At 40.0% G+C, this 16663-nt stretch overlaps 1 protein-coding gene across 2 annotated transcripts in view; it reads left to right on the top strand.

Annotated features, from left to right (window-relative positions):
- The window catches only part of kaznb (kazrin, periplakin interacting protein b), a 198297-nt gene that overhangs the window by 169694 nt on the left and 11940 nt on the right, over positions 1-16663 (top strand). For both annotated transcript variants that reach the window (XM_088338051.1, XM_088338049.1), the window contains one exon: positions 9245-9439. In XM_088338051.1, the coding sequence (XP_088194177.1) occupies positions 9245-9439 (195 nt within the window). The remainder of the gene's footprint in view (positions 1-9244; positions 9440-16663) is intronic.

Genomic DNA, 16663 nt, shown 5'->3' with positions numbered 1-16663 from the left:
CTATAAAGATAAATAAAGTTGAGTTAACTTACTTTTGGAAAATGTGTTTTATGTGTTAGGCGACTTCAATGGTAAAAAGTGGCCGAAAAAAAGCGTTCCGACCATTTTCTCAACCGCATTAAGCTTTCTTATTCCACTTTCATTTCAAAAGAAACAGCTCGCCTCTTCTTTACACGTTACAACAACCATATGGAATGGATGCAGGAGATATTAAACGAACAAAAAAAACGTCAAAGTTCTTAGCGCGCAGGAGATACAGTACAGAATGTTTACACACGGACTAGGAAGAGGAAGCCGAATTTTTTCTTGGGGTAGATTCCGGGTGACCTCTCACAGAACCACCACACGCCGGTAGTGGCAGAAAAAAACACTACAGTAATGTCCTGTACTCTGAAAAAGGTACACACAATACAGAATCTAACTTACAGCAATGTCCGGATATTTTTTGGCATCCCGAAAAGAATGTTTGTATCTACCGTTTTACGTAGGTTGAATGGTCGTCTGTACTGTTACTTCAGAATAATATTACTAGAGTAGAAGTAAAAGTAGTCATCAAAATACTTACCGTATTTTCCGCACTATAAGGCGCACCTAAAAGCCTTTATTTTTTTCAAAAGCTGACCATGCGCCTTATAATACAATGCGCCTTATTTATGGATCAACATTAAGTTTTCCAACTAACTTGCAGCCGCCGACTCGATTTTCCCCCGAACGCCAAGTAGTATGCGGTGGATGGTGGGATTTATTTACCGGCGTTTCATTGGCTAACCAATGTGTCAATCATCATTTGAATCGATCACTATTGGCTAAAGTTATTCGGAAGTAAAGGGGGCGGATCCTTTTTATCATTTACAGGCTCGCATAGGCTAAAGGCGCAAAACAAAGCCTGCAATTGGCCGAAAAAGATGTGTCAATCATCAGTTGAATCGATCACTATTGGCTAAAGTTATTCGGAGGTCAAGAGGCGGATCCTTTTTATCATTTACAGACTGCCATTGGCTCAAACGGCAAACAAAGCCTGCAATTGGCCGAAAAAGATGAATGCGTATAGCATGTGGCCGATGGCATAGAGAAAGCATTTTTTTCTATTCTGTATTTGTAAATATTGTATTCCCCTGGATTTACTACCCTCACGGATATAAGAGGACATTGCCTGCACATTATTATGAACACAATGACTTCGGTGAGCTATTCCCGGTTTTATATTGTCTTGTTTCAGACTGAACTCGATGTTTCTGTGATAAGCGGTGCAAATAATGGATGGAATGGAGTGTCTATTTTTAAATTAAACTCAATTCCAAGTGTTTATTGTCATATGCACAGTAAAGTTGCGAGCGAAAAAGAAAATAGATACGAAGGAATGGTTATCATTTCTTGAATCCCAAGACTTTAACCTTCCGAATGATGGAACGATGCATTTGAGTGACATCTTACGGACACCGCATTCGCACGTGTTCTCGACACGTATTTGCGTCTTTGCAAGCTTTGGGAATGTTAAGGGGGTAATAAGTTGGACTGAACTATCTGACTGTTTTGTCCACGTTCCCATTGTAGCGCCTTATAATCCGGTGCGTCTTATATATGTCAAAAATAGGACCAAAAACTATTTTTTCGGGGTGCGCTCTATAACCCGGTGCGCCTTATAGTGCGGAAAATACGGTACTTGAATTCAAGTAAAAAAGTACTTCGTGAAATACTTACTCAAGTACTGATTAACTCTACAGTAGCATTGTCGTAAAACGTCAAATTATCAAAGTCCATCCAATGACCCAAAAACAGATGTAATTTAAAAGTCGATTAAAATGATCAACATAAATTCAAGTGCTTTAACAATAAAATGAAAATAATATAAATCATATAGATAAATTAAGCATATGTAGCACCAAGTAGCACATTTAAAGCGCCGATTCTTAACAGGCTCTGCGAACAGAACAACAATCTAGCCCATGAACTCGAACAAAGTAGACATTGCATATTGTAGCTCGTGTTTGGTACCCTTTTTAAAGGGAACATGCTTTTGAGGTGAGGCCAGGGGTGCTCCTCCTCTTCTGTGTTTTCATAGTCGCTATTCCTAAGCGACATCTTCGATCTGTTTCAACAACTTTTCCCCCACTGAAGTTGAATATGGTCACGTGACGAGGCTGCTACGTTTGATTGGTCAAACATGGTAGAGCCTTAGCGGAGACAGACGGACGCGTACTTACGTGGAAGGGATTTATTAAGTAACGAAGTAACAACTTCAATGTTTTCTAATGTAGTGGAGTAAAAGTACTTTTTTTTCTTCACAAATTTACTCAAGTAAAAGTATAGGGATTTATAAATACTCCTAGAAGTACAAATTTCCCAAAACCAACTCAAATAAATGTAACAGAGTATATGTACTCCGTTACTACCCACCTTTTATCAACGGACGTTGTGATGCTCCTTCTCGTGTGTTGGCCTTGGTCATTTGTGGACAGTTTAGCCCATGGACACCGTCGGTAAAACACTGAAGGCTATCGTAATGGCGAAAACAATTAATGCCAACTGTTTTCTATTTTGTTGAAATTCATTTGACTTTGTCGGCTTGAAAAAGTTGGTCGAATGAACGGAAAACAGTAGCAGGGTTCCTCGCAGCCAATAAAAAAAATGGAAAGTTAGTCAACTGGGCTACGCTGAACTGCACCATCTACGGACCTTCTCGCCCCTACTACTGGCCCCTTAAGCTTGAACACCGACTTCCTGCTTGTACTTTTTTGTTTGTGCAGTTTCATGTCAAATATTCTCTAAACATGGGATACAATTTACGTGTCTCCAAGCTAGCTACTCTTGAAAAAGAGCCAACTGTCCTGCATATTTTCAATGCGTCCTCATTCCTACAATGTAATCGTACATGTGGGAATGTTGGATTTTACAGAGGGAACCAGTTTAGTAGTGCTGTATAAAGCCCCAATGTGTAGTATTTTACCACTAGATGGCACTGTGTTATCTGGTGCGAGCAAGGGCCAGCGTAGCACAGGGGTCTCTAACCTTTTATCACGCTGAGCATTACTTTTTGCTTACTAATTGGCACAAGGGGCACCCAGTTTGATATGCATTTCTAAAATCACTTGTCATGTTCTTACTATGTTCTTACTATGTTATTACCATGTTAATTATTGGAATTGGGGTTAAAAAACTCAGTCAACGACTAGAAAAATAATTTTACCAGAAAATCACAATGACCCAGCTTTTAACTACGGGGGCGGCAGTAGCTCTGGAGGCAGAGCGCTCGTCTTGGGATCGCAGGTGTGATTACCGGCTCCTCCAAGTTATATGTTGAAGTATATGCCGAAGTGTCCTTGGGCAAGACACTGATGCCCCCGATAAGCAGGTAGATGACGCTGTTATCGGTGTATGAGTGTGTGTGAATGGGTAAGTGTGAAGCACATTGTAAAGCACTTTGACTTGCCTTGAAAAGTGTTATATAAATGCAAATGCAGACCACTTTCAGAACTGGTCCACGCGGACCTCAGCTCATCCTTTGTAGGCACCATGATACCCACGACCACCGCGTTGGAGACCTCTGATCTAGAGGCACTCATGTTATTGGAACACTCCCTGTTGAACATTCTCCTGAAGTATAATTTAGGTTAGAAATATAATTAAAAAGGTCCAGACAAGATTTTAATTCACGACACTAATCACTAAGCTACAAGGTCTGACAATTGTATTTAAAAGCTTTCAAAATAAAAAATGAACCCTTTTTACTGAATATCAGAATATAAGATTAAGATTGTTATTCAAAACAGGGTTGTTCAAGACTAGAACGATCAAACCAACTACAGGAACACTAACATTCCATCAATATTAGTTTGTTATCAGGTTGTAAAAGGATAGTGGGATGTTGAGACATGTTCTAAGGGATGGGCAGGGCACTAGTATGATGCAGCAGGGGTAAACCAGTGAAAGCTGTCGGGCCCTGCTGTTGAACAGAGGAGTGTGGTGTGTCACCCTGACCCGAGTGACATGGCCGCTTTCTTGTGTCCCGTTTCATCTGGAGGGACGAAAGCATGGCCGACTTGGATGCCGTGGTGGTTAACTTGTTTGGGCATTTGGGGTGGCCATGGTCCAAAAAATTTTGTGTGTGTTTTTTGCTATTGTTTCCCTTTTATTTTCTTTGTTATTGTATGTGTTTGTCTTGCTGTCGATCACCCCTCTTGAGGGATATGACCAAGGTAGATAGATATATAGATAGATAATCAGGCTAATTATTGGAATTAGGGTCATTTATACTCAGTAAAAAAAAAACTAGAAAATCACAATGACCCAGCACTGGTGAGTCCGAATGCACCTCAGCTGTCCTTAGAGTGCACCCAAGGGGCACCACATTGGAGACCTCTGACCGAGCGACATCCTGCTGGACAAACATGGCGGGGACATAAGTGGGGATTCCACTGTGTAAGAGAAATACACATTTCTTGACCTATGGTGTGTTTGAGGGCAAAAATAAACAATAAAAAATAAAAATCTGTATGTATTTTTTCCTAGTACTCAAATCATCGTTTGTTTGTTTTTTACTGAATGATAGTTTTGTACCACTACGAGGTACTACATATTACACACTGTCCCATTCATGTTTAGAATACGTTTTTTTTCTTTTATACTTCTTCTCAAACGCTGCCACCAGGTCGTGTATCCTGCCGTTCCTGTTTTCTTGACTGTTTTTCCTGAGGGCTGGGCGGTTCTAGGTGGTTCTAGGATCACCCTGAAGTGCATAACTAGCAAGCCATCTACCTGTCCGTCCATTCCAGAATTGTCCTTGCTTAAAAGGATTCCCAAATTCTAAAACATAGAAAATATGAGAAAATAGTACATGCTTTTTTCATTATGTCTATATATATATACATCCATCCATCCATTATCTGCACCGCTTTATCCTCAGTAGGGTTGCGGGGGGTGCTGGAGCCCATCCCAGCTATCTTCGGGCAGTGGGCAGGGGACACCCTCAACTGGTTGCCAGCCAGTCTCAGGGCACATAAAGACAGACAATTCACTCGCTCATTCATACCTAGGGACAATATGGACCGGCCAATTCACCTAACATGCATGTCTTTGGAATGTGGGAGGAAACCTGACTGCCCGGAGTAGACCCACGCAAGCACGGAGAGAACATGCAAACTCCACACAGGAGGCTCGATCTCATTACCTCAGAACTGTGCTGCACACGCTCTATCCACTGCGCCGCCATGCTGCCCCTCATATATATATATATATATATATATATATATATATATATTATGTGTGTGAGTGTGTTTATATGTTGTCTCTGAACTCTAATGTCATGTGAAGAACACCATCACCCTAGCAAGCCAGCCACACTGAAGGTCGGTGCAGGAATGTTAAAACAATTTTCGAGTAGCCAAAATGGGGCTAACTGGCACAAATAACTCGCACAGAGAGCTGACAGGGGCTAAGCCAGCTGGGACACGGCAGGTTAGGACAAACAAGACCGATCTGCGGAAAAAAATGGGAGGCTGGCTGATCGAAAACATGCAGTAAGCAGCCAGGATAACTGAGAGCCAACAACAAAATACTACCGCGGAAACAAACACAAACCCAGCCGGGAGAAAAAACAATGAGCACGGCAGGCTGGCCAGCTACCCGACTGCTAACATGGCTGACCTAGACCAAAGAAAACTGGAAGCCTTCGGGAGCCTGCACGCTGACAGGGAAAAATCTGGCCAATACTATATTAATTGCAAAGCAAGCGGCGTAAAAGAAAAGGCGCAATCCCGTAGCTCAAATAAGGCGAAGTCAAAAAAGGAACACACACTGTACACGACGTCAGATAAATTTATTCTTTGATCAATTGAGGCCCCCCAGTGACACAGTAAGCAAAGTTCCAAATAGCGTATTTTCTGGGATATAAGGCGCACTTGATTATAGGGCGCACCCCCCAGAATATAATCTTTTGTCATATATTTTTCATACACAAGATGCACCGGACCATAAGGCGCTACAGCGGGTGTTAGCGTACCTTATTTTAGGTGCGCCTCAGAATGCGGAAAATACGGTAATCCACGTGGAAATGAGAGCTAGGCATTCGCTGATTACTACAATTGCCGTCTGTTTTTCAACGAGACGCTTTGAAAATACTTTGAAAATTAATTTCTTGAGATCCATTTTGGAATATTTTGGAAGATATCGGCATGATTGTGGGAAGGTACTCTACACGTTCTGTTGACTGTTATTGTAAGTACAATAATGTCTGGAAGGGTTTCCTCAATGTTTTCTGGTCGATGAATGGTCGTCAGGAAAAACGGCTACAGCGGGGGGTTTGGAGTAGCTGCTGGCTTTGGCGACATCCAATGGGCATATCTAATACTGCAGGTTGTTGTTTGACTTATTTTTATCTTGTGCTTCTTTCAGCATTGTCTCGCGTGCCACATAAAACAATGTGACGGGCCTTCTAAAATGATGTGGCGGCAATATAAAACGATTCGGAGGGCCACATTTGGCCTGTGAGCCTTGGGTTTGACAAATATGATTTATACTAGACAGGACCAAGAGGAGCTTTGGCTTTTTTTTTTTGCTTTTTTATTTTTTATTTTGACATAAGCTGTAAGGACCAGAACAGAGACAGAACCCACTTGCGCACGTTTCTCTCAGTTTTATTGGGAAGAAGAGAAAGGATTGCACACACGATCCGGTGATCGCTGGTCGGGGAAAGCAGGTCACTCTGAACGCGGAGGTGGCACTTCCGTGGCGAGCGATGGCGGTGTCGGGAGCAGAAAAAACAGGTAGCTAGGACAGGAGAGTAAAAAACGTGGTCGGGATCAGCAACGAGTTGAAAGCCAGGAGAGGAAAGTAGACAAGGTCAAGGTCAAAAATCGGGTCGAAGCCGGGAAACAGACGGGAGCCAAAACAGGAGTGTGTCAGGGTCGAAAGGCTTGCCTATAGTAAACTGAGGTTCGCGGACGGACTGACAACAGGTGAGAGATAGATGAGGGTTTAAATAGTGTCCGGGAGCCAATCAGAGTCCGAGGCGGTTGGCGCCAAAGGAGCGGGCGCAGGTAAAGCATATCGGTAATCATGACAACATTGTTGATCTTTCTTATTGTAACCTTGGATTTGGACAAAGAGAGAGGGAAAAAAAAAAAAGGCAAACAATTACTCAAAGTTTTTTCACTCGCAACTATATAAACTCAATTTTCGTCCAGCTAAACCAAAACAAGTGTGGGGTTTTCAGCACTATCTGTTCTTAGGTGCTAATGACAAGGCTCGCTAGCTCCCTGCAAACCCTAAATAACTGACGAAAGCTTTTTATCTCCTGCGGACTTTATTCTGCAACTGAATTGATTTCCCCAAAAGAGAATCAAACATCTGCAGCCCATTCTCAATGCCTGGAGCCCAGGTTCTGACCCAAACAAACGGATCAAATTACAGAATACAGCACTTTACCCCAGTTTTCAGGGTTTTACATCAGCACCCCCACCAGTCTACTGTGTAATCTGTTTTAAATGTAAAGTACCAGGGGTTGGTACATGTGCTTGAAATCCTTGAAAATTCTTGAATCTTTATGTGGAGTTTTCAATGTCAGGAAAATTCTTTGGGTGGAGTGAGATTACCATGTTTTTTGGAAGTCTGACTCTATAGCAGGCTGGCCAGCTAGCCGACTGATAACGGGGCTAACCTGGACCAAATAAAACTGGAAGGCTTCGGGAGTATAGACCACGCAATAATTAACGAAAAACTTAAAGAAAGTGTGTTAAAATGACGCTGACATGCCTGCTCTGGTGGCTTGTCATTATGACGTTGTCACGGGAAGCATGACTCCTACTCGTCGCACCCCAAAACACAGCTTTATTTAGAAAACCAGCTCTTTCGGCTCGGCTCACTTAGAAGAGCCTGGTCTTTCGACTTTCAAACGGCCACTCAGGTTTTTTGTTTTTTAAATGATATATTATCAATGATATAAGAAAATTATGGTCCAAACAATTGATTTATATGCTTTGTAGGGGATCCCCGAAAAACACTATAAATATGAATGGAAATATTCAAGAAAATTGTAAAATACAAAACAATTTTGTTTTTTTAAAACGGAACAGATCTAAGGTCGAACAACAAAATCCCTGAAAATGAAAAAAATACAATAAAAATTAAAAATATTAACTCTTCAGTGCTATTAATAAATAATAAAATGTAAAGATATAATATTTACAAATCTATTTCAACCAATTGATCAATTTTTGCATGTTTTAAGATCCTCTTTAAAACATGCAAAAATATAAATTGGAATAAGTAAAACAAACAGCAAAAGATCAATAGTCTCTAAGATTGAACTATGAAATGCACCCAGAGCAATAACTATTATTGAGATGAGTCCAAATTTGGCTCATTTTTATACATTTCATACACTTGGTTTTATCTTCCATATTGAATTCAATTATTTGTCACGAACCGGGACAGGAAACAGGAATTAGAACCCAATCGCGTAACGTTACTCACAATTTATTGGGGAGAGGAGGAATGCGCTCACACTCGATCCGGGGATCGATGGTCGCCGAAGTAGATTGAATTCAGAACTAGTGGTCAAAAATCAAACAGATCGGGCCGAAAATAAAACGGGAACAAAACACAGGCAAATTCACTGGACTTGGCATATCACACAGAGTCCAACAGACGCTCTGACAGCAGGCAACTCGCAAGACCGCGATTAAGTAGTCCGGCAGCAATCTGTCAACGCGTTTCAGCTGGTGTCAGTGGGCGGGGCCAATTGGGCGCCGTGGCAACTGTGACTGAACCTAGCGCCACACGGCGGGGACTAATTGGGCGCCTTGGCAACCATGACAGAATTCATGTCAGTGCATACCAGATCATGGACATAAATGTATCATAGATAGGAACAGCTCGAAATAGCACAAAGTATGTGTTAGCAGAAAGATAGCAACTCTATTTTATTCAACAAAAAAACTTTTTTTTGATAAGTGCTGGATTCCTTCCTTTGGAGGTACTGGGAACAATTAAATAATGGCCTTGAAAGTGCTTGAAAAGTTCTTGGAATTTGGCTATGAAAAAGGTGTGCCAACCCTGTAGTACTGGTCTACTAATCGCCAAGAACCAATTGAATATAAACCTGATGCGTTTTTGAGGTCCCGAATTCCCCTCTGAGACTAAACAATGCCTCAACGTGTCTGCGTCCGATTGTGTTCGACTCGAGTCCCAGAAGGTGGCGCAGGCGAGTTGTAAAAGACGATTTACTCTTTCCCCCTCTTTCTGACAGTGTTGTTGCACGAGGAGGTGGCCCAGCTTCAGGAGGAGGTGCAACTTCTACGGCAAATGAAGGACATGCTGGGCAAAGATCTGCAGGAGGAGTCGCAAGGCAGCGGGAGCACGGGTCTGCTCTCCACGGCCGAGCTGCACGTCCAACTGGCCGACAAGGAGCAGGAGTTGGATCGCGCCAAGGAAGCCTTGCAAGGTCAGTGTTGGGTGTCTTACAGTTACTACTCATTTAATGTGTAATTCTGTCACAAGCCAGAAACGGAGACAGGAACCAGTAGCGTTCGTTTACTCACTTTTATTGATAAAGAGAGAGAGCAGTGCTTGCTTCCATGATCCGATGATCGACGGACACGGGTAGCAGGTGGCACTTCCGCGTCGACCGAGGATAATCGTAGGCAGCAGGGATACTGGTCACCAGCCAGGACGGGAGAGAAAGGGCGGTATCGAGTCCAGAAAAGAGGTCGGCAACAGGTATCAGGCAGGAAGCAGGACAAAACGGGTCGATGGTCGGGATGGAAGAGCAGGGCTGAAACGTGTCCAGAAACAGGTCGACAACAGGTATCAGGCAGGAGAAAACAGGGCAGGAAACTGTCGGAAGGTATGGAGCTTGCCTAGCCGGGAGCGTAGGTTCGCAAACGGTCTGACGGCTTCCTCTTGGAAGCCGGGGGTTTAAAAGTCTCTGAACCAATCAGCTCTCAGGACTGTTGGCGGCAATTGGGTAGTCACGAGTGCCCTGAATCAGCAATCATGACAAATTCAGTTAGCCCCTGGAACACTGACAAGCAAGTTACAAATCGTATATACTTGGATTGAAGCCGAAACCCTAAAACTGCTTTAAAATATTCCTATAATAAACCTTATAAAAGAAAAGATGTACAGTAACATATAGAAGCAGTGAACCCTTCATATTTCTTGGCTTGTGCAATCCTAAGAGCTTGCAAACAAACACGTAGCCTATAGACTTTATCAGTGGTCTCCAACCTCTTTCAAGCTAAGAGCGATGTTTTGCTACTCTTTGGATTTGCATTTGTAAAATAACAGCTTCTCTCGTACTATGTACTATGTTGTTACTATGTTATTACCAGGTAAATGATTGGAAATACAAAGAGACACAGAAAGAAAGAGATAAAGAAAGAAAGAAAGAAAGAAAGTGATAAAGAAAAAAGAAGGAAAGAGGGAATTAAAAAGAGAGAGAAATGAAAAGAGAGAGAACTAAAGGAATAAATGGAGAGATAAAGAAAAGCTGTAGAAAGAAATAGAGAGAGGGACAAAAGAAAGACTTAAAGAAAGAGAGAATTAAAGAAAGAAAGAGATAATTAAATGAAGAGGGGAAAACAAGAGGGCTACAGAAAGAATGAAAGGATTAAAAAAGAAATGGGGAAAAAGAGAGAGAAATGATAAAAGAGAGAATTAAAGGAAGCAATGGAGAGAGAAAGAAAAGAGGGAGAAAGAAATAGAGAGAGAAAGACAAAAGAAAGACACAAAGAAAGAGAATTAAAGAAAGAGATAATTAAATGAAGAGGGAAAAACAAAAGAGGGCTACAGAAAGAAAGAATTTTAAAAAGAAATGGAAAAAAGAGAGAGAAAATAAAAAAGAGAGAATTAAAGGAAGCAACGGAGAGCGAAAGAAAAGAGGGAGAAAGAAATAGAGAGAGACAAAAGAAAGACTTAAAGAAAAGAGAATTATAGAAAGAGAATTAAATGAAGAGGGAAAAACAAAAGAGGGCTACAGAAAGAAAGAAAGAAAGAAAGAAAGAAAGAGGATTAAAGGAACAAATGGAGAGAGTGAAACAAAAGGGGGAAAATGCAAGAAAGAGTATAAGAAAAAAAGAAAGAGAGGAAGAAAGGACAAGGGAATTAAAGAAAGAAATTGAAACAAAGGGAAATAAATAAATAAATAGAGATTAAAAGAAGGAAAGAAAAGGGGACTTTAAGTAAGAAAGAAAGACATAGAGAATTAAATAAAGAAAGAATTCAAGGAAGAAATGGAGAGACGGATAGAAAAGAAAAGAATGGAGAAAGGAATGGAGAGAGATAAAAAGAAAGAATTAAAGAAAGAAAGAGATAATTAAAGGAAGAGAGAGAAGCAAAAGAGGGCTACAAAAAGAATGGCAGAAAAGCAGAAAGACAGAAAGAGATCATTTAAGAATGAAATAGAGTAATGAAGGAAAAAAATAAAGAAAGTAAGAAAGAAAGAGAGAAAGAGAATTAAAGAAATGGATCGAGAGAAAAGAAAGAGGAAGAAAGAAATGGAGAGAAAGAAAAAAAAAAACAAGAGAAAAGTAGGAATTTGGGTTAAATTGACTCTGTCGACCACTATTTTCAAAATATATGCTTGCGCAACATGTTGGAGACCCCTGCTCTATATGATTTTTCTCTCTGGGCCTTAAAGATCTCCATTTCTGGTTTCTATCCAAGACATTTTCTTTTTTTTTCTTCTGCCATGGTGTATTGCAACAATAATTCATAAGCCCCAAATTTTGCCCACTTTTACCATAAATTCTCTGCTTACGTTTGCTGTCTTGCTTAGTTGCGGTCCCCTCCCCATGTGCTGCTACTAGTGACACAACCACATATGCGCCTATAAGTAAATGGTTGTAAATTTGGATTAGATGCCAACTATGTTAAACGGGAGAATATCTTCATGAGGAGAAATTCAGCATCCTCGTACTCTGTGGTTCGTGATCTCCATTTACTAAGTAGCGAAATAACGCAGTATTGTACTATATAGTAACTGCTGATTTACTAGAGTTGCTAAGTTTGAATTATAACGCGATACGGAATCCTTAAAGTCGGAAATTCCTCCCAGGAAAGCGTTTTTTGCTCCAGGTTTGTGCCAAAATTGATTGTGAGGAACTTGGAAGAGGAGCAATCGCATAAAATAATTGGTTATCAAAAAGAAGAACCTTTCTTCCTCAATGTATTTGTATAAAAAATCCGTTAAGATGGGTAAAACAAGCTCTGGCGTTGAACAGTTTTGCTGATATTCTTACTAAAAATAAAACAGAATACTCCGACAATCTGATGTACAGACAAAAGAGCTGACACTCTCTTTTATACCAGGAAGGCTGGCTATCATTAAGACGTAACTTCAGAGGCAGTGGAAAAATCCCTACTTCTCACCAGCCCATTGTTTTGACTAAATCTGGCAAGCACTCATAAAACATGAAGCTTTCTCCTAACTGCAAACTAAAAACACCACTTGGAACAATGTAGAGACTGTGTAACAATGAATGAATCCATTATTAAATAGTTACCCTCACACAAATACATGAATGATTATGTAGTACATTCATGACGACTAAATAGGTTAAGGAGTTATAAATAACCGAAGTAATTATATACAAGTAATAAACATACAGTGACACCTTTCAATATTGCAACATTATCCATTGACTGTGTATATATATTCAGTTTTTCCTATTCGTATCGCACCAAGGGACTTTTCCATCCCATAATTTAATTCATACAGCAGGCTTAACAACACTGTTTGTAAAATAGTGAACTTTTTAGATATATTTAAAGTAAATACTAAGGTAATACTCAAAAAATACTACCGATATACGAGAAACATTCTACTATTGAATTACTACAAATATACTACAATAATGTAAAATGGCGGCGCCCTCTGTTGGCTGCGGCTGCATCGGCTCGCTACAACGGGTCAGGTGTATCGACATTTCGTTCTGTGTACATTGTTACAAAGAATGACAATACAAAGGAAATTATTATTATTATTATTAATACTACAAAATACTACGGATCGACTAGAAAATTCTACAATTGAAATACTACACTAATACTACAAAAATACTATGGATATACTAGAAAAATTCTACAATTGAAATACTACAATAATACTACAAAAATACTATGGATATACTAGAAAAATTCTACAATGGAAATAAAAAAAAAAAGACACAAAAATATTGCTATGAAAATACAACAAAATACTAGATATACTTGTGAAATTCTACTATTAAAATACTACCAAAATACACACAATATTACTATGGAAATACTAAAAAAATACCACACAATAACTACAAAACCTAAGTATAAGTACAAGTAAAGTGATTAAAAATAGGGACCTCGGATATTATTTTCTTTTCATTCTGAAAATAAAAAATGTAATAATAATAATAATAATAATTTCCTTTGTATTGTCATTCTTTGTAACGATGTACACAGAACGAAATGTCGATACACCTGACCCGTTGTAGCGGGTCGATGCAGCCGCAGCCAGAGGAAAATAGAATTACTACATAAATACTACTACAGTAATACAATATTGCAAAATACTACTACCGAATGATTTACTACAAAAAGATAACTACAGTAATATGACAAAAACACGAAAGAAATGTGACAAAAATACTACTATGCAAATACTACAAAAAAATACAAAAATACTTATTAAATATATTTTCAGTTTATTCACCCACCCATCTGGTTTACTATGGTTAAAATACAACGAAAACCAAACTAAATATGGATAGAAATAGAAATCAAATATGACTGTGACAAGGCACAGACTAACCATGTGAGGAAAAGGACTTAAGGCAGGGTTATCAGCACTGATAGGGATGGTGGCGGATGGCCTCAGGATTTCAGCCATTCACCCAAAATGGGGAAAAAACTGAAATATAAAAATAGAAATAAGAATAACTAAATAGATCAAAATGTGTCAGGACCAGGACAGGAAACAGGAAGCACAACCCACCCGCGTAACGTTACTCACAGTTTATTGGGCAGAAGAGAAAGGATCCGGAGATCGTTGGTCACGGGGAGTAGATTGCTCGGAACGCGGAAGTGGTCAAAATTAAACTGATCGTGGCGAGAGCAAAACAGGAGCAAAAACACAGGCAAATCGAAGATCTGACGTGTGGAAACAAAGTTTAGCAGACGGACTGACAAAAGGCGACTCGCAGGACAGCGTTTAAGTAGTCACAGGGAGCAATCTGTCAACGAGTTTCAGCTGGTGTCTATGGGCGGGGCCAATTGGGTGCCCTGGCAACCGTGACAGAGCTGGCGTTGGGCGCCATGGCAACCGTGACAAAATGTGAAGTAAAAGTATAAGATTAGAAGTTACAGAATAAACAGGATAAAAATGGGGAATGAAAAGCCGTGTTTAAAAAAAGTGGGTTGCTCCAGCCATTTTTGTCGTGGCTTTAAATGATGAATGTCGTAGTAGAATTCTACGATACATCCATCAAGTATTCCGTAAAGTGCGGTAGCTGCTATTGTCTCTCAGCAGGGGTTCCGTTTAGTCAGGCAAGCGGGTTTCTGTCTCTGCGTCAATTGTTGGGCGCAGCAACGGCTAAACAGGTTGCGGAATGCGGAGAGCAAAATATGAATGAGGCGCCAGTGCGGGAATGCACAGCTGGCGCGAGCTGGCGCGAGCTGGCGCGAGCGCAACACGAGCACGAGCCAGTTGGACTTTCAGGAGAGATTTATGTGCTAGGGATGTGTCATTCGCTAACGGAACGGCTTCATGAGCCGGCTCCTTGGGGTGAACGCTCCCCATTGATCCGGAGCGGGGTTCTTTCGAAGAGCTTTCTCTTTCTCACTCCTTCTTTCTTTCTCTCCCTCTCTCTCTCTATCTCTCTCTCCCTCTCTACCTCCATCTCTCCCTCTTTCTATCATTTTGTAATTATTTCTATATTTATCTCTTTCCACTTTCTTTCTCCTTCTCTCTTTCTCTCTTTCTTTTATGCACTTTGTCTTTCTTTCTCTCTTCCTTTCTCTCGCTCTCCATTTTTTTCCCTTTTTCTCTCCACCTTTATCCCTCTCCCTTTGGCCCATTCTCTCTCTTTCTCTCACTATCTAACTCTCTCTCTCACTCGCTCTCTACCTTTCCTTCTCTCTCTTTCTGTCTTTCTATCTTTCTGTAATTATTTCTATATTTATCTCTTTACACTTTCTTTCTCTCTTCCCCACTCTTTCTCTCTATTTCTCTTTCTCCCTCCCTTTATCTTTTTCTCTTTCTCCCTTGTCTCTCTCTCTCCCCCTCTCTGTGTTTATATATATATATATATAAATATATACTGTATATATTTCTCTCATTATTTCTCTTTATTTTTTCTTCTTTCTATCCTTATTTTTCTTTCTCCCTCTCTCTTTTTTGTTCATTCTTTTTTCTCTTTCTCTCTCTACATTTCTCTCTACCGTTTTCTCTTGCTCCCCTGTGTCTCTATTTCTCTTTCTCTCTTTCTATGTCTGTTTCTTTCTTTCTCTCTCCATTTTCTTTATCTCTTTCTGTCTCTGTCTCTTTCCTCTCTCTCTCTCCTAATGTCTCTCTCTCTCTCTTTTACTTTCCCTCTCTTACTCTTTTTCTTTCTGTCTATTTCTCTCTGTCTGTCTTTCTGTCTCTTTTACTTTCTCCATTCTCTCTCGCTTCATGTATCTCTTATATATATATAATTTTACAGTTCTCTCTTTCCATCCGCCTTTCTTTCTCTTTTTCTGTCTCTGCCTCTTTCTCGTCTGACGGCACTTGTGACTGGTTAATATGAGTGGCTCATCTCTGTGTTTTATGCTGAGTAAGAAACCATTTTAAAGTTTAAAATCTAGTATCAGAATATATTTTTAAATGAGTTATTGTGTTCATAATGTCTCATTAGTTTGATAATAGAACATTCAAAACAGAACAAAAATAGGAAGAATCATTTGGGAGTCAAATAATACATTTTTAATGAGTCAAGCCGAAAAAGCCAGTTCACTAAAAACACATGGGATTCCCATTACTGTTGCATTCCAGTGCGTTCTCGTGAATCATAGACATTCATTACCACTGCAGCAGCTTGTTCACAGCGCCCCCTTGTGGCTTGGATGAAACCACAACTAGCCAACTGGCAGCTCCCCAATGAGTGCTATAGAAAATGCTCCATTGAACTGATATATTTTCCAATTCAAAAACAATTGTGTGTGCTATTGAGACATTTATGTCCCATAAGTACTCTGAATGTTGGCATTAGCTTGGCGTTTAATCAAATTTATGGATCGGGGAAGTCTTTTAATGCAGTCTTAATCACCGCCAATGTCGTTTCGGCGGAGTCCATTATATCTAATGAGATGTGATTTGAGAGCCGCATGAAAAAAAATGACTTTATCAACAATGATAATGCTCACATTAGATGTGAAAGCTTTTCATTTAAAAATAAGCTTTTCTTTCCACATGTCGTTCATATAAGCGAGCTAAGCGACTACTTAAGGACCCCCGACCACAAGGGGGCGCCTAAGAATAGTTCACTGTTTTGGTCCCTATTGTCACTTTCTGTGTCCACTCAAAAATACTTCTCCATAAATACTAGTCCAGTCATGTTTTTTTGTATAGCCCTGAATCACAAGGCGTCTCAACTGAACTATTACAACAGAAATACTACGAAACATTACCAAAAAAAATATTGTGAATGAAATA

This window comes from Urocampus carinirostris, chromosome 6 (assembly GCF_059441175.1).
Source record: "Urocampus carinirostris isolate Australia breed hairy pipefish chromosome 6, RoL_Ucar_1.0, whole genome shotgun sequence".
NCBI classification, from domain to species: Eukaryota; Metazoa; Chordata; class Actinopteri; order Syngnathiformes; family Syngnathidae; genus Urocampus; species Urocampus carinirostris.
The sequence above is the reverse complement of the archived record's forward strand: the minus strand, read 5'-3'. Positions and strand labels throughout refer to the sequence as shown.